Source organism: Phyllobates terribilis, unplaced genomic scaffold (genome assembly GCF_046119375.1).
Source record: "Phyllobates terribilis strain yellow unplaced genomic scaffold, ASM4611937v1 Scaffold_12__6_contigs__length_324123572, whole genome shotgun sequence".
NCBI classification, from domain to species: Eukaryota; Metazoa; Chordata; class Amphibia; order Anura; family Dendrobatidae; genus Phyllobates; species Phyllobates terribilis.
Genome location: NW_027362772.1, coordinates 164,983,017 through 165,001,930, shown reverse-complemented (window position 1 = coordinate 165,001,930; position 18,914 = coordinate 164,983,017). Strand labels below are relative to the sequence as shown.

Below are 18,914 nucleotides of genomic sequence, written 5' to 3'. Positions count from 1 at the left end.
AAGCATATTACCTCCAGCACAGACTATTGCCGCTTGGCCGACGCAGTGCTGCAGCGCTCCCAGCTTCTGACTGATGTGGTCATTTTGGAGATGGAGGCTGAACAGGAGGAGGTGTAGGAGCTGTAGATTGTGGTGGGAAACCCTGATTGACCCACGGCCTGCAATCATTGGCGTCGGAAGTACGTGTTCTGTCCCAGGGTCCGACTGGGTCCCGGCTTCCACAATATTAACCCAGTGTGCCATCAGTAAGATGTACCATCTCTGGCCAAAAGTACTTGTCCACGTGTCCGTAGTTAGGTGGACTTTCCCAGTAAGTGCGTTGTTGAGGGCACAGGTGATCTTCCAGGACACGTACTTGTGTAAAGCGGGGACGGCACACCGGGAGAAATAGTTCTAGAATAGTAGGTTTGAACACACAACGGGCAGACGTCAAATGAAGTATAATATTTGTCACGTTGCCAAAAATGTCAGGATTATTACCGCAGTAATATTTGACCACCAGAGATGATGGACAAGTTTCTCTGCTTTCACAATACAGCAATGCTATTAAAATCAACCAAATCTGGCTGTATGCTGCTAACAAGCAAATGGAGCAGTAAAAATGTTGTATTATATTGCTTTTCAACAAAATAATCAGGATTAAGAGCAAAAAGATTATTAGCCCTGATATCTAGGGCTATGGATATGAGTAACAGCAGCAAAAGGAACGTGCAATGGACTCTATACTGTTGTATACGCTCTCCACAAACTCTGCCTGCCTAACTACTGCTATCACCAGGATTAATATGCATCAGAATTAGTCCTTAGAAGGACTGTTCGTTTAGATTTATAATCTGTGGAATACCTCACTAGAATAAATGCCAATTCTCTCACTCACTCAGCAGCAGCTCTCCCTAGTCTGCCTGCTTGACCGATAGACTGTGACGAGCATAGGGTCTTGGGTCTTATATAGACCCGATGATGCTATGCGGCCAGTCAATCACTGTAATGCCACAACCAACATGGTTGCAGCATTACAGTGACTGGCAGGAATCCCTGCATTTTAATTGGCTGTCTAAACAGCGCCAAACATGCAGGGAGGGGACTCAAGCTCCCGCCCGAGCAACCGGGAAATACTCACCGAGCACCGATGCTCGGTCGAGTATCAGATAGTGGCGAGCAAGCTTGTCCATCACTAGTTGTAATACTGGGGCCAGGTTATCCACTGTGGTTGTAATTTTCATAGTTGTTGGCACCAGATCGAGTTTGACCTCAGAGTGCCATAGCGGGAGAGGAGGAGGCAGCGTGAGACCACAGTGGGGGCTGCAAGTGTTGCTACTTACCCATTTGGACAAGGAGGAAAACGTTAATAAAAGTCATGTACTTCACTGTTTGAAAAAAGATTGCCTAATAAATTTGCGTTTTGCTGTCATGCCTCTCTTTGTAACACAGGAACACGACGGCTCTTGGACATTGGTCTTACCATACGTACCCACAGTGCCCAGGCGACACATTACTTACATGGGCAAACAATTTTTATTTTCTTTGGGGCAGTTGTCCCCATTGTGTCAGAGTAAAGCCAACAATTCTCCTTGCTTTGACCAGCATATACAAAAAATAAAGCCAAAATTCATCATGACTGGCATTTGGCTTGCTTGATGAACATTGAGCTGAGATAAGATGCATCAAATTCATTTAGAGGTGAGTACCTTAATACATTTGGCGCATCTTTCAAATGCTCTGCCAGAAATATTACTCCAGCCTGTGGTAAATATACATTTTCAGCCACTTTTGTGACATAAATGATGAAGAATTTGTTGGGCATACTTTGCAATGCCCTGTTCAAAAAGTTGCAAATATTTTGTAGAATTTCAAGTTGTGCAAAAATTTAAATATTTTTCAAGCAGTTTTACTCCATAAAGATGGCAAACTCTGCTTGATGAATCAGGCCCTACATTTTTTACCCTGCGGACATAAAAACCTTATTTACATGCAGTCTGTGATCTGCAATTTTTGGGAGGAAATTCCAGTTTTTAGCAGAGTGCGACTGTTTATTTCATGAGAGGACTGGAACATATAAAAAAAAATGAAGTGAGACGTAAAGTTTTAATGCAACACATACGCTAATACAGGATTCTTTTATTCTATCAACATAAATAATTTTATTGCATATATGATATATAGATCCTGTATTTTGGATTTTTATGGCGGTTCTAGAACTGGGCCGCCTAGCTCCAAGAGCAGGGGTAGCTGGAGCAAGTTCTGCCATGAGTGGGAATGTCTAGAAGACACATGCTAAGTTGCAAATATACATGATGTCATTGATGATGTTCTAATTGATAAGATGAAGTGAATGGTACTTGAGAACCTATGGTCACTTATCTCAGGGTATATTTGGACAGTTTGTATGCTTTTTTTGTTCTGAAAGTATATTAAAAAAAAATTAAATATTATTAGCCTATTTGACAACCCCTTTGATTTAGTGCTGACTGCCTGAGTTATGGTACTTATCTTTTGCTGTGAGAAAGAACCATTGGAGGGTCAAAGAATGTTTTTCTTTCATAACTTGCTGGATGTACATTTTGTTGGATTTTTCTATTACAAAAGATTTGAAAATTTTATGGAAATATTGGTCTATCCTATTTCTACATATGGTATTGAACCTTAGTTCCAAGTTCTAATAATTCTTTTACATCTCTGGTGCCACTAATATAATAATAATAATTTTATTTATATAACGCCAACATATTCCGCAAAACTTTACAATTAAGCAGGGACATGTCCAAACAATAAAAACATTACAGATTAACACATAGATCAACAGTTACAGAAGAAGTGAGGGTCCTACTCCCTAGCTTATACTGTATAAGGAAATAAGGGGGGGGCACAATAGGTAGAACATGCTTTCATGTATGGTCCAGCCATTATTATAGTAAATAAGGGTTTTCAAATAAGCTGCATGATCCGGTCATCAACCAGTGTCTGTATAAGTGCAATTACCAAGTGCTATAGGGTGCATGGGGGATGTAGAGACAAATGAATACGAGGGACCATATTTTGAGGAAAATTTAGAAAGCGGAAATATGGGAGAGCTAGGCTAGGGAATTGAGTTGATAAGCCTATCTAAAGAGATGTATTTTTAAAGGACACTTAAAAACATGGGGCCTAGGTATTAGTCAGATCATCTGGGGTAGTGGATTCCAGAAAACTGAAGCAGGATAAGAGAAGTCTTGGAGATGGGAATGGGAGGTTCGGATTATGGAGGATGTTAGTCTTAGATCAGTGGCAGAGAGGAGAGCACTGGTAAGGTAATAGACAGAGATGAGGGTGGAGATATAGGGTGGTGCACAACTGCAGAGAGCTTTGTGGGTGAGAGCAATAAGTTTGTATTGTATTCTGTAGCAAATGGGCAACCAGTGTAATGACTGGCACAAGGTGGAGGCATCGGTGAAGTGACTGGACAGATATATGACCCTGGAATGCTGCATTCAGGACGGACTGGAGAGGAGAAAGTTTGGTTAGTGGGAAACTGATAAGTAGAGAGTTGCTGTAGTCCAGCCAAAAATGAATAAGAGCGACAGTAAGAGTTTTTGCATTTTCAAAGGTGAGGAAAGGTTGGAGTCTGGAAATGTTTTTAAGATGCAGGTAACACAAGTGAGTGATTGATTGGACATAGGGAATAAAGGAAAGTTCTGTATCCAATACAGAAAGCTTTCGGCTTGGGAGTAGTGTTGAGCCACCCCCGTAGTGTTCGAGTTCGGTTCGGTTCGTCGAACACCCTTGTGTTCACCGAACTGTTGTCGAACTGTTCGTCGAACACCTTCGAACACCGTTAAAGCCAATGGCAGGCAAACAAAAACACATAGAAACACATAGAAAACACCTTCAAAGGTGTCCAAAAGCTGACAAACTGCTCAGAAGACATAACTGACACATGGAAAAGTGACAAGTACATATAGTCATGCGAAAAGAAAAGAGGTGGAGGAGTAAAAGGAGGGGGAGACACAGATATAGGCATGTCATGCCCTTCTAAAATCCAAAAAGTGAGAAGCCGACACTGCCAGTCCGTTCCTGCCCGTGCCACCTCCGTGTCGCCGGGTTTGTGCCAGAGCCGCGGTGGACCCTGACGGCCAGCCCCCCTCTCCCAATACTGGTGCCTGTCCACTGGTGGGTCGAGCGAGCCCCCAGTGGTGGAGGCAGGTCTAAGCTTTTTAATTTAAATTGTCTCTCTAATTTGAATGAATACACTTTAAATCCATTTACAAGGATCTATTGGAGGGCAAGTCTCATGCCAGCAGCCGCGTAATTCCAGCTCCAGTAGCGTCCACTAAAGCTGCTGCAGTTAAAAAGCTTTTATAAGGATCGAGCTTGGTGGTCCACCGCAAGGCATCCAACAGCCAGTCCCAGCCCCTATGCCTTGGGGTGCCTCCTGATGCTCTTCACTGAGTATCCCGGGGTCCCGAAGCATTTCCTTTGAAAAAATTAAGTGTCCGAACTACAGGTGGTGTAGCTTGCTTAACAGCTGGGATAATCCGTTGACTAGCAGACACTGCTACTAGGCACAAAGTATTTCCTGGGCTAGATGCAGTTAAAAATTTGTAATTAGATACTCTCGTTGGATGCTGTGAAAGCATTCCATAGAGTCTCCTGGCACGCCATATATTATTCTCTTAAAAAGCTTGGGGTAGGGGTCTAGGGGACCCTTTTATAGCCAAAATCACGGCCCTGTATCGCAATACGTCACCTAGGCTGAAGATAAATGGAACTGAAGCACCCCAAGGGCTTGGTTGCTACAGAGGTATTGCACCTCACCCAGAGGTGTGATATCTCACTCTCGGGTAAGGATGGAGTGTGGATCAGGACCCCAACACCTGTATGCATTACACCACATTGCCGTGGGGCAGGGCAACCAATATGCCTCTGAGATGGGCGCGACAGTCCCTGTCCCTGGCTGGAGTGGGGGGAGGGAACACTGAGGAAGGGGAACCCTGTAGTGCAAGAGCAGGGAGGAAGCAGTTCCTGGGTGCATTGAGAAGGAAGTATAAAAGGTGGGCACCATCTTAGTTCAGTGCAGAGAAGTCTGAGCAGAAGTGACAGGGAGCAGGGGCTCTGCATCAGCTCTGCTCCGGAGGCGGGCCTAGTAACAGAGGCCCAGGCCTGGAAGAGGGAGAAGGAAGGAAGAGGAGCGGAGAAGGCTCCAGGAATGAGGAACGAAGGGATCCCAGGGGTGCAGACAGGCGAGGCGCCACCCCACGCCCGAATCCACCTGCGTGGAGGGGTCAGGCCAAAGTGGGAGACCGGTCCCCGAAACTAGTGGAGGCGGGAAACGACCCTCAGCTAGAAACCGGAGGCTGTGACATTTTATGTGGCGCAGACCCTCGCTACACCCGCTAGGAAGGCACCACATAGGGTCAGGGAAACTGGCGCCAAGTTTACCAAGAGGAGGCCCGAGGCAGCAGGACAGAAGTGTTGGTAAGAAAGGCCAGACAAAGGACATACAAAGGGGGTCCTGTGAAGCGCTCCAAAGTTATCTGGAAGTTGTCTGAGCCCCTCACCTGGTAAGCACAGTACGACGTGGGCAGCCGTTACCTGCAGAAGTGGTCTGGATAATAAGAACTGTGAGTAAAGGCCCTGGACTGCATCACTGACTCCGTGTCATTACTGCTGCTGCCCTGCACCATCACCCCCATCCTCCGCATACACTGCACTGAGGCTATACTCCTCCAGTGGGGAGTTATGCTACGCTCTGCTGCACCCACAACACCAGCCTCAGTGGTCTGCCCTGCAGCGGCGGTTCACTCTGACCGCAATCCACGGGTGGCGTAGTCGGACATTTAAACATCAAAACCACATAAATAGTTCCGCCACTGGTTTGACCGCCCTGAGCCATGGATCCGGGACGCCGCCACGGAGACTACAACCACCAGCATCCACCAAAAAGGGTTCCGGCTCCGGGTGTCCCATGGCCCAGGGGGCGCGTCAGAACATTTTCATCACCTTTCATAATCACCAATGGGACAAGGCAGGGATGTCCTCTGTCCCCTCTCTTATACATCCTAGTGACGGAGCACCTGCTCTCATCAATTCGCCATAACCCCAATATTAGGTGGATTGAGGTGGGAGGCACCGAGTACAAGTGCTCTCTATTTGCTGATGATGTCCTAGTATATATCACTCAATCATATATATCCATCCCTGCTGTTATGGCTGAAATAGATCACTTTGTTACATGGTCAAATTTTAAAATCAATGCAGCGAAGTCTGAGGCCCTCGATGTCTCCCTCCCAAAATCCATACAGGATTCCATCAAGTCCAACTTTCCCTTTGCCTGGCCCTCACAGGGTATCAAATACTTAGGAATTCCTATTCATAGAGACTTCTCCCATCTATGTTATCTTAATTTTGGGCCCTTTATTGAACAACTCCATACAGACCACGGTTGGCAAGTTAGAACTGTAAGATTCACTATGTGAACCACTGGTGTTTTGTGGAAAAGCACATGTACACTGTGTTCCAAATTGTTATGCAAAAAGTGTTTAGGAGTGATAAGGGAAGAATTTGTTTGTTTGTCAGTTAAACTCATTGATGGTGATGTGTGTCAGGGCTCTTTATATCACTGTAAGCAATTGCAGACACCTGTGCTAATTAGTTTGGCAGGTGTGTCCAATGAAAGGCAAGACTACTTAAGAAGGCTGTCCCACATTATTAAGCAGCCTACATTTTCTGCCAAAATGGGAAAGAAAAAGGATGTGTCGGCTGCTGAGAAGCAACAAATTGTGGAGTGTTTAGGTCAAGGCATGACTACAATCAACATTGTGCGATGATCAGGATGAAGTGTCTTGGCAATCAAGAAGTATGTAGCTGATTCAAAGTACATACGTGTGCGTGCTAATAAGAGCAAATTGAGGACTCTTTCCTACAGGCAATTACATCAGGTTAAAAGAGCAGCGGCAAAAAAGCCTTGTCATAGCAGCAGACAAGTTTTTGAAGCTGCTGGTGCCTCCAATGTCCCCCGAACAACAAGATGCAGGGTCCTTCAGAGGTTTGCAGCTGTGCGTACGCCATCCTGTTGACCTCCTCTATCCACTTCACACAAGCAGAAACGGCTCCAGTGGGCCAAACATTACATGAAGACTGATTTCAAAACTGTTTTGTTCACGGATGAGTGCCGTGCAGCGCTCGATGGTCCAGATGGATGGAGTGGAGGATGGCTGGTTGATGGACACCCCATGCAAACACGGCTACAGCGCCAACAAGGAGGAGGTGGAGTAATGTTTTGGGCTGGAATCATGGGGAGATTGTCGTCCCCTTTAGGATCCCTGAAGGGGAAAAGATGAACTCCATAATGTATGTGGAGTTTCTCAAACAGCACTTCCTGCCATGGTTCAAGAAGAAGAACCATGTATTCCACAGCAAGATCATTTTTATGCATGATAATGCACCGTCTCATGCTGCACATAACACATCTGCATCTCTGGCTGATATGGGCATAAAAGGGGACAAACTTATGGTGTGACCCCCATGCTCCCCTGACCTCTAACCCATTCAGAACCTCTGGAGCATCATCAAAAGGAGTGTCTATGATGGCGGGAGGCAGTTCACATCTAAGCAACAGCTCTGGGAGGGTATTCTGTCCTCATGCAAAACAATTGAAGCAGAAACCATCCAAAACCTGACAAATTCAATGAACGAGAGAGTTCAGAAGCTCCTTTCGAACAAGGGGTCCTATGTGCAAATTTAACATCACCTAGAATAAAGTTTTGAGTTGAAAACTGTTTGATTTCAGTTTCTAATAACCTGCTAATGCTTATAATTTCAAAAATGACCATTTATTTGGTCTTTATTAAAATGAAAAGGTTGATCGAAGAGTGTGGGGGATCTAAGAGTGTGGCAACCCAGTAGTCAGGATTACTTCGAATTCTGACAATCTGAGGGTCATGTTGCAGGTAGTGCAGCAAGAAGGCACTTATGTGTCTTGCGCATCTTGGAGCCCCAAAATTATTTTCCTGGCTAGATGCAGCTAAAAATTATTATTAATTTTAAATCTGGTGGAGCTTAGTATAGATGGCCTAATAGAATCAGTACTGCACACTGCTACAAAGCCCAAATTATTTTCCAGCCAAGATACAGATAAACATGATTAGTAATTTTAAATCTGGTGGAGCTTAGTATAGATGGCCTATTAGAATCAGTGCTGCACACTGCTACAAAGCCCAAATTATTTTCCAGCCAAGAAACAGATAAACATGATTAGTAATTTGAAAGCTTAAAACAGTTGGTGAGGTGATTTTAACCAATCATTAAGCTTTTACTCTCCCCAGGATAACACAGGGGTAGAAAAGTCGTTTCGGATCCATGATTTGTTCATCTTTATGAACGTGAGTCTGTCTACATTATCAGTGGAGAGCCGCGTGCGCTTATCTGTCAGCACACCACCAGCAGCGCTGAACACACGTTCAGATAGAACGCTGGCTGCGGGGCATGACAAGATCTCCAAGGCGTAAGTGGCTAGCTCTGGCCATTTATCCAGATTGGAAGCCCAAAAAGAGCAAGGGTCCAGTGACACAGTCATGGCTTCAATGTTTACTTAGAGATACTCCTGTACCATCGTCTCTAGGCATTGACTATGTGTCAGACTTCTTGTCTCCTGTGGCCTTGCAAAGGATGGGCTAAAAAAGTGGTGAAATGATTCCGCAAAATTGATGTTACCAGCAGATACTGTGTTTCTGTTACGGTTTGAGTGCTGAACACTCGACGGTCCCACGGTTGGCAAGTTGGAACTGTGAGATTCACTACGTGCACCACTGGTGTTTTGTGGAAAAGCACATGTAAGATTCTGCAACAGTCTCTGCTGATACTCCTGCATGCGTGCATCCCTTTCTATGGCAGGAATAATTTCTGCAAATTTACTTTTGTACCGGGGATCTAACAGTGTGGCAATACAGTAGTCAGGATTATTTCTAATTCTCACAATTCGAGGGTCATGTTGCAGGTAGTGCAGCAAGAAGGCACTCATGTGTCTTGCGCATCAAGAAGCACCAAGTCCCTGTTGTGTTGGTGGCGAGGTAACAATCATGCTTCCTTCCTCTGTCCTCTCCCCCCAACCTCGCACAACAGAAATGTGATCAAGGTCTCCCTCATCTGATGAGTCTTCCATCAGTTCGTCCTCCACTTCTTCCTGGGCTCCTGCACCTTCCTCACTAGTTTGGCTGCTACCATGCGCCCTGGTAAAACCATCTCCCCCACCCTCACATGCCTGCCGCCTTGGTGCTGCCGACCGTCTGGATCTTGCAGATGTTAGCCCTTCCGCATACAACTCCTCCTCCTCTACTTCCTCCACCTCCTCTTGTGCCACCACCTGACTCCGAATTCTGTTTAACATGTGCTCCAGCATGTAAATCACCGGAATAGTCATGCTGATAATGGCATCGTCAGCACTAAACATCTTCATCGCCATTTCAAAACTGTGCAGAAGGGTGCATAGGTCCCTGATCTGAGACCACTCCTCCAGCGTGATTTGCCCCACCTCTGGATCTCGTTTGCCCAGGCTATACGTCAGAACGTATTGCACCAGGGCTTGTCGGTGCTGCCACAGTTGCTGCAACATGTGCAGAGTTGAATTCGACCGGGTAGGCACATCGCATTTTAGCCGGTGAAGTGGCAGGCCCAACAACTTCTGTAGAGATGTAAGTCGCTGAGCTGCGGGATGCGAACGGCGGAAGTGAGCACACAGCGACCGTGCCCTCTGCAGAAGGCCATCTAGTCCGGGATGGTGGGCTAAAAATTGCTGGACAACCAGGTTCAACACGTGAGCCATACAAGGCACGTGTGTGACATTGCCCCGGCGAAGGGCCGCACCCAGGTTTGCAGCATTAACATTAATTTTCAGCATTACTGAGAAAAAATCCAGTTATGATTTTGGTGCACGAACAGTTATCGAACATAACCTCGAACAGCCGAATTTTTTTCGTGTTCGCCGAACTGCTCGAACACCGCCCAAAACAGCTCGAATTTGAGATTGGCGAACAGTTCGAGTCGAACAACGCTCATCTCTACTTGGGAGTTTTGGTTGAACCACCCAAGACAATTGCAATATTGGGTATAAGATAAGTCAGTTACTAGAGGGAGGAAACATGAGAAGTTCCGTTTTGGAGAAATTCAGTTTCAGATAGAGGGAGGACAAGATGTAAGAGACAGCAAACAGACAATCCCTGGTATTTTGAATTAGGGTGGGGGTAATGTAAGGTGAAGAGATGCATAATTGGGTGTAATCAGTATAGAGATAATATTGGAAACCAAATCTACTGATGGTTTGTCCAATAGGGGCAGTATATAGACAGAAGAAGAAGGGGCCTAGGACTGAGCCTTGAGGAACCCCGATAGTAAAGGGAAGATTAAAGGAGTAAGAGCCAGCAAAAGATAAAGTGAATGAGCGGTCCGATAGGTAGGAAGAGAACCAAGAGATAACTTTGCCCTTGATGCCAATAGAGCGGAGCATAGTGAGGAGGAGCTGGTGGTCTACAGTGTCGAATGCTGCAGAGAGATCCAGGAGAATCAGCACGATGAATGGAAGATTAGAGACAGATTTGTAGTTAGCAGTGCAGTTCTGATGGAGGGATGTTTTTTTAAGTAAAGATTAGTGATGAGCGAGCATGCTAACTACTGCGCTGTGCTCGCGGCAGCATCTCCCTTCTCGAGATGCTCGGTGCTCGCTGAGTATTTCCGGGGTTGCTCGGCTGGAGCTCGGGTCTCCTTCCTGCATGTTTGGCACTCTTTACAGAGCCAATGAACATGCAGGGATTGCCTGCCACTAACTGTAATGCCGCAGTCATGCTGGTTGTGGCATTACAGTGATTGGCTGGCTGCACAGCATCATCAGGTCTATATCAGACCTGGCGCCGCCATGCTCATCACAGTCACTTCGGAATCAGGCAGAGCAGGGAGAGGTGCTGCTTAGCTAGGGAGAGATTAGCTTGTTTATTAGGTAGTGTAGGTAGAACAGAAGTATATTACACATATCCATCTCAACAAACAGTCCTTCTGAGGACTAATCCATCTGCAGAGATATCAGGCAGGCAGTGTATATAGGCAGGCAGGCAGGGTATATAGCAGACTGCAGTGCATATAGCACAAGAGGCTCCATTCCAGTTCTGTCTGCTGCTGCTGTTAGACATTTCTAGACAAAGGCCCAGGTATCAGGGGCCAGGAATAATTTTTTTGGGGATCTTAATCCTCATTATTTGCTTAAAAATCAATCCAGAGAACACAGTTTTTCTGCGCCATTTTCTTGTTGACACTGCAGAATACAGCCAGGTCCTTTCCATATTACAGTGCTTAAAATCCAGCTATTTAAAACTTTGGTTTGTCTGTCACATGGATCACATATAATTGCGCTGAAAATATTGCCATTTCTGGCCTCCATTTAAATTTTGTTGCAGCGTGCCAGTGAAGCTATTGACACCAGTTTGCTGTTAAAAATAGTTACCTACAGGCCAGCATTTAAAACTGTGGTTTGTCCGTCACACGGATCACATATAATTGCGCTGAAAATACTGCCATTTCTGGCCTCCATTAAAAATTTGTTTCAGTGTGTCAGTGAAGCTATTGACACCAGTTTGCTGTTAAAAATACTTACCTACAGGCCAGCTATTTAAATCTGTGTTTTCTCCATCACACGGATCAAATATATCTTTTCAGAAAATACTGCCACATCTGGCCTCCATTAAAAATTTGTGTCAGTGAAGTTATTGACACCAGTTTGCTGTTAAAAATAGTTACCTACAGGCCAGCTATTCAAAACTGTGTTTTCTCCGTCACACGGATCCCATATACGTTTTCAGAAAATACTGCCATTTCTGGCCTCCATTAAAAATTTGTTTCAGTGTGTCAGCTAAGTTTTTGACACCGGTTTGCTGTTTAAAATAGTTACCTACAGGCCAGGTATTTAAAACTGTGGTTTGTCAGTCGCACGGATCACATATAAGTTTGCTCCAAATTCAGCCATTTGTAGTGAGCGTGGAATATAATGTCCTCCATTTAAAATGGGCAAGGCACATGGCAAGGGACAGGGAGCTGGACGTGATGGTGCATGCAGAGACCGAGGCCGTGGGCAAGCTGAAATTGTGCCACAACAAACACCCACATCTTCTCGCTCGACCTTCCTGTCCCAATGACCACAAAACACCACTATTGAACACAGAGCAGTGTGAAAAGGTTATTGGTTGGATAGCAGATAATTCTTCCAGTCATTTAGCCACCACCACCCTATCTTCCACACGGTCAAGTCTCAGTAGCCGTGAGTCTGGACCGCATATTCCTCAACCTGAACCTCCGTCCTCCCACCATGCCGAGTGCGCAGAGACAACTGATCCCACACTTGGACACTCCGAAGAGCTGTTCATTTTTCTATTTATAGATTCGGGCCTCTCGCCTGGTGCCCTTGAAGCGGGGCAAGAGAAGATCGCATGTAGCGATGCCCAAATATTTGAGCAGCCACGGTCACACGAAGGCGACGGTGGGAAAGTGTCACAAGAGGTGGACGATGATGAGACACAATTGCCAGAAAGTCAGGAGGAAGACCAGGGTGTGGAAGTGGAAGACAAGGAGGTAGATGATATAGTAATTGACCCAACATGGCAGCAGGACATGCAGAGCGAGGAGAGCAGCACATTGGGGGAGGGAGGCAGAGCACCCCAACAGGCAGGAAGATGCAGTGTGGTGGCCGCAGACAGAAGGCAGGCAACCATTCCCCATAACACCAACATGAAGGAAGTTGCCAGTACAACTGTTAGTTCTTCCCGAGTCTGGTTGTTTTTTGAAGACTCTGCCGATAACCCCAAAAAGGCCATTTCCACCATCTGCCAGGCCTGCATCAGCAGGGGTTGCAAAACTACAAGCATGACCACCACCAGCATGATAAGGCAAATGGCAGCAAACCACCCGACTTTATGGGCCGAACCTAAAGGTCAAGGAACAGTGTCTGCGGGTGACACCACTGCTTCTTCCGCTGTTGTGCATGCAAGCCAATCCCCTGTCCAAGGTGCATGCGAAGATGCCTCCTGCCCTGTACCTGTCGTTGCACACTCTCAAGTAGCAGCATCAGGAAGCACGTCCATGTCCTTGTCTCAGGGCAGCGTTCAGTTGTCCATACCCCTGTCCTTGGAACGCAAGCACAAATACGCAACCAACGCCCCACAGGCCACACTACTAAATTCCCACATTTTACGACTGCTTGCGCTCGAAATGTTGCCTTTTAAGCTCGTGGAGACGGAAGCATTCCGCAACCTGATGGCGGAGGCTGTCCTTCGGTACTCGGTCTCCAGCAGCCACTACTTCTCCCTGTGTGCCGTCCCAGTGTACCGTCACATTACACAAGCACGTGTCCCAAAACATTAGCCATGTCCTCAACAACGCAGTTACCGGGAAAGTGCACCTAACCACGGACACGTGGACAAGTGCTTGTGGGCAGGGATGGAATATCTTGCTGACGGCACACTGGGTTAACATAGTGGAAGCCGGGACCCAGTCGAACCTTGGGACGGAACACGTCCTCCCGAAGCCGAGGATTGCGGGCCCTAGGTCAATCAGGGTTGCCCCCACAGTATACAGCTCCTGCACCTTATCCTCCTCAGCCTCCTCCTCCTCTTCTGTAAGCAGAAGAGGGCAGTTGTTGAGTACCAGCATCAACAAGGCAGTCGGTATTCAGTTCAGACTCCACACATAAGACCTCAGGAGTGGATATGGATGTCAGACATATGTTCCATCCTCCAAAACTTTGAGGACTCCACCAAGATGGTGAGTGGTGATGAAGCCATAATTAGCATCACCATCCCGTTTCTCTGTCTTCTGAAACACTCTCTGCTCATAATCAAAAAGGATGCATTGCAGGCGGATCACGATGAGATGGAGCAAGGAATCACACAGGGTGATTACACACAGCCCAGCCTCATCTCATCCCAACGTGGATTGGGTGTCAATGAGGAAGAGGAGGAGGAAGAACAGGAGCTAGTTTCATGCGCTATAGACGGTACTACTTGCACAACTGTCATACAGTCTGTTCAGCGTGGATGGCCTGAGAACAGAGAGGAGGAGTAGGAGAGCATGGTCAGTCGTCCTCTTGGTGAGGACACAGAAGTCTTGCCTGTCAGCAGTCTGGCACGCATGGCTGAGTTTATGTTACGCTGCCTTTCCCATGACCCACAAGTTCGCAAAATTTTGGGTGACAGTCAATAGTGATTGGTGACACTTCTAGACCCATGCAATGGGGCAGTACCAGAAAGCCCTTGTTGCGGAACAATTAAAAAAATTCTCATCTGAAAACGCTGGTGGCAGAGGTCACAGTTCGTTGGACAACCAAGGACTACAGGAGAGAGAGATACAACTCCAATCTAGCAGAGGCAGAGGAACACTGTCAAAGTTCTGGCAGAATTTTCTGAGCCCCTACCATCGCACAGGCCCTGAGGCACGGGGTCCTCTCACAAGGAGTGCAAAGTTTGGGAAGATGCTGAGGGAGTACCTTGTCAACCGCACCAACGTCCTCCGTGATTCTTCTGTGCCTTATAATTATTGGGTATCCAAGCTGGACACGTGGAATGAACTGGCTCTCTATGCCGTGGAGGTCCTGGCCTGCCCTGCCGCTAGCGTTTTTTCAGAGCGGGTTTTTAGTGCCCTGGTGGAATTATAACTGATAAGCGCATCTGCCTGTCAACTGAAAATGCTGACAGACTGACTCTTATAAAAATGAACAAGGGCTGGATTGGGCCAGACTTCTCAACACCACCGAATGATAGCAGCGTAACATAAACTCAAATCCAGTGTCTTTTTTTGGGAGGTGTATTCCCATGCACCTCTTCACACCCACACATGGGTATACGCTTTCTGATTTTGGCTATTTGCTCTTTTTCCTCCTCCTTCTCCTCATCCTCATCCTCCACCACAATATCACCAGGGTGACCGTGGTCCATGATGCAACACCCACATAATTTTTTTAAAGGGTGTTTATGATGCCCGTAAAAAAAAATTTTATGCAGTATGTTCATGTATACCCCCCAGGGGTAAATGTTTGTCAGCCCATAAACTTAGTGCATGGGCATTACAAGTGTAGGAGACACTCTACTTTCTAATGGGAAACATTTTTATGAGGCCCTCCTCCACGTCTCTTCCAAGGGGCATTGGAGTGCCTCCCAATTTTTGGCAACCCTTGCATTCACTGCATAGGCCAACACTATGGGAGACCCACTTCCTAATAATGGGAACATTTTTTCATGAGGCCATCTACGTCTCTTCCAAGGGGCATTGTAGTGCCTCCCAATTTTTGGCAACCCTTGCATTTACTGCATAAGTAAACACAATGGGAAACCCACTTCCTAATAATGGGAACATTTTTTCATGAGGCCCTCTACAACTCTTCCAAGGGGCATTGGAGTGCCTATCAATTTTTGGCAATCCTTGCATTCACTGAATAGGCCAACACTATGGGAGACCCACTTCCTACTAATGGGAACATTTTTTCATGAGGCCCTCTGTGTCTCTTTCAAGGGGCATTGGAGTGCCTCCCAATTTTTGGCATCACTTGCATTCACTGCATAGGCAAACACAATGGAAAACCCACTTCCTAATAATGGGAACATTGTTTTCAGGAGGCCCTCTGACCTCTACGTCTCTTCCAACGGGCATTGGAGTGCCTCCAAATTTTTAGCAACACTTGCATTCACTGCACAGGCCAACACTATGGGGAACCCACTTCCTAATAATGGGAACATTGTTTTCAGGAGGCCCTCCTTTAATTCTCTTCAGAGGGGTAATGGGGTGCGTCCAAATATTCAAAGTGGCATTGGGGTGTGTCCAAATTTTCAAAGGGGTATTGGGGTGCATCCAAATTTTGGGCAGCCCTGCCACTCACTGCATATGCAATAACAGTATAGGAGACCCACTCTTTAGTAATGGGAACGACAAAGCATAGCCGGCTGATGGCTCTCTAACAATAGTGAGGGCCGACTGCTGGCCGTTTAAGAATAGTAAAGGCCACCTGATGGCCCTATAAAAGTAGGCTTTGTGACTTTCAGAGTCCCTCCTTAATAAATGAAACAGGATGTGTCTGATGATGTGTCACACACCACATGGCCAGATAGGGTTGTAAAATGTTAAAATGACATTTCCTGTTGAATGCATTTGTCACATTTGAAAGCAATGCAAAAGTGCAAAAACACATCAAAAACACTATGTGTGAACATAGCCCAAGGTGTGGAGGAGCATTTATGTTTTTGGTTATTTATTTTGCTTTACATACAAGTTATGGAAACTTGTTCTATATGTTCTTTAACATATTTCCCAGGAAAATCCATTTTGGTTTAGTTTTTGCATGTTTTATTGTGAGTCCGTAAAAGTGGCATAATACCTCTGACAAAGTTGTTGACAGCAGTGACTTGGAAGTCAGAGATGCTTCCAGGGGTCTTCCCCATGCTGTTCCCATGCCACTCGAGCACTGTACCCATCGATTTGGGCAATTTTTATGCCCTTTGCAGACCGCCGGGGGGGGCCACCTGAAAAATGCTTGCGTTTCCCATAGACTTATATCGGGCTCGTTGCTCGGGTCAAGCACCTGAGTATTCCAATGTGCTCGACCCGAGCATCAAGCACCCGAGGATTTTAGTGCTCTCCCATCACTAGTAAAGATGTTAAGACGGCATGTTTGAATGAAGAGGGGAAGATAACAGAAGAAGGAGGTTAAATATTTTAGTTAGATAGGTAGTTACAACAGCGGAGAGAGACTGGAGGAGATGTGAAGGAATAGGATCACTTGTGCAGGTTGTAGGGTAAGAGGAAGCAGGGAGCCTGGTAATTTCTTCTTTTGGGATAGGTTTAAAGGTGGAAATTGAACTTGAGATGTGGGAGGGAAAAGGATCCAGGCTCTCAGGGGACTGTACAAAAATATGCTGACGGATAAGGTTCTTTTTGTCTAGGAAATAAGTGTCCAGATTGTCAGTGTGAGGGTGGTAACAGGGGCCTATTCTTTTGGGCTCAGGAGGGAGTGGAAAGTTTCGAACAGTTGTTTTGGATTGTCAGCTAGTGATGTGATGAGGGTGGTGAAGTAGACTTGTTTGGTCAGATGGAGAGGAGCAGAGTTATGTGTTGAGCATGAACTTATAGTGGATGAAGTCTTCTGCCGAAAGGATGCTTAGTAATTGCATTTGAAAAATTACACAGATAACTTACCTCTACTTTGCATCGCAACTCTTACATTGTTGGATATCTTGGAATTTGATTGCATCATGCAGAAATAATTTCCTTGGTGTCTCAAAGAAACATTGACTATAAGAAATTCAGTTTTAAAATCAATTGATTGTTGTCGCAAGAATTCTCTTCCATTTTTATATAGAATGAAAGTCTCTCCTGCGATTGCTCCATCACACTGGATTGTTATGTTGCTGCCTGCTGGTATGCTGCTATTAGGCTTGACAGATATTAAAGGTGTAATAGTTGTTTCCTCTAGATGCAGGAAAAATAAAATATTCAGTAATATAATCATAGACATTTGTCATCATTTGAAGTATTGTTATCAGAAGTTGCTTTGTGATTTTCTGAATGTAACAAAAGGATAGTATTTTAAAAAGTTGTCTTGTCTCAAGCACAGCACGTCCCATGAAAATCCACATAAAGTCCTTATTCATCCAGGTAGTACAGTAGTTAGTAAACTTTAAACAAGCGGTTATGTCATCAAGTCAAAAGTGACTAATTTTTGCTTTTATTTTATTCCTGCTGCTCCGCTAAGTATTCCGTTTTTTTTTATTTGTTTTTTTTTTATTTTTTTTAAATCCGCCATACATATCAGAGATATGAGACTTTTTATGTAAAGCTAACTTTTGGCTCTCTTCTTTCATCCTGTCAATTTTCACCCCTTCCCCACATTCACCATACATGTTGGATTCAAAGTATGGAGTATGGAATTAGCTCAGAAGCTGAGCTTGCATCATACCGTGTTACACATTCACCATCTGCCACTAACAGCAGCAATCTGAGCTGAACTCCGATCGCTTCTGTTAACCTCTTAAAGATTGCTATCAAATTCTGACATTTAAGGTGCAGAATTGTGGGGTGCCAATGCCCCTTGCCTGCCATACTAGCATTCTTGTGAAGCCCAGCCTTCATAGAAGACTTTGATTTTTTATATATACATTGTTATATTGCAGGTCATAGACCTGCAATCAGATAATCGTAGGCTTAAGTCCCTTAAGAGGACAAAAAAAAGAACTTAAGAAAAAAAATAGAATTAATTACCTTCCTCCCATTAAATAAAAGATATTTAAAAATAAAAAAAAAATAGTTAGTGTCGCTGCATCCATAAAAGTCCCATCTACCAAAATATACAATTTTTTTTAACCCGTATGGTAAACGCCATAGTGAAAAATAAATTAGTCAGAATTTAAATTTTTCGGTTCACACACCTCTGCCTAAAAATGTGATAAAAAATTTTTTTGATTAATTTTATTTGTGTTAAATGTGATAAATGTATTAATTGAAAACATCCCCCTTGGTGTTTTATTTACTTTTTTGGGGTTTCCCTAAACTTAATAATTTCAAAGCAGAGTTATAGAAGTGGATAAAGAGGACTCAAATCACACAAATGAGTAAAAAATATTAAATTTTGATCCAATATCACATGGCTGTGACACAAGTATGTGATCCTTTAGGATTAACAAATAATTTGAAGGTTGAAGGTGAAATTAGAGAGTCTGGTGTTTTCATTCGATAGGATAACAATCAGGGGTGAGTAGGTTACCTGTTTTATTTAAAGAACAGGAATCTATCACAGTCTGATCTTCACAACATATGTTTGTTGAAGTGTCTCACGGTACAAAGTATATTTCGGAGCATTTCAGTAGAAAAGTTACTGATGCTCTTCGAAAAGGTTACAAAACCTTTATTAGAATTTGGAT

The 18,914-nt window shown here is 45.0% G+C and overlaps 1 protein-coding gene across 1 annotated transcript in view; it reads right to left on the bottom strand.

Annotated features, from left to right (window-relative positions):
* Positions 1–18,914, bottom strand: part of LOC141171743 (immunoglobulin superfamily member 1-like) — a 251,260-nt gene that overhangs the window by 194,486 nt on the left and 37,860 nt on the right. The window contains exon 4 of the mRNA XM_073655388.1: positions 17,194–17,466. Coding sequence (XP_073511489.1) covers positions 17,194–17,466 — 273 coding nt within the window. The remainder of the gene's footprint in view (positions 1–17,193; positions 17,467–18,914) is intronic.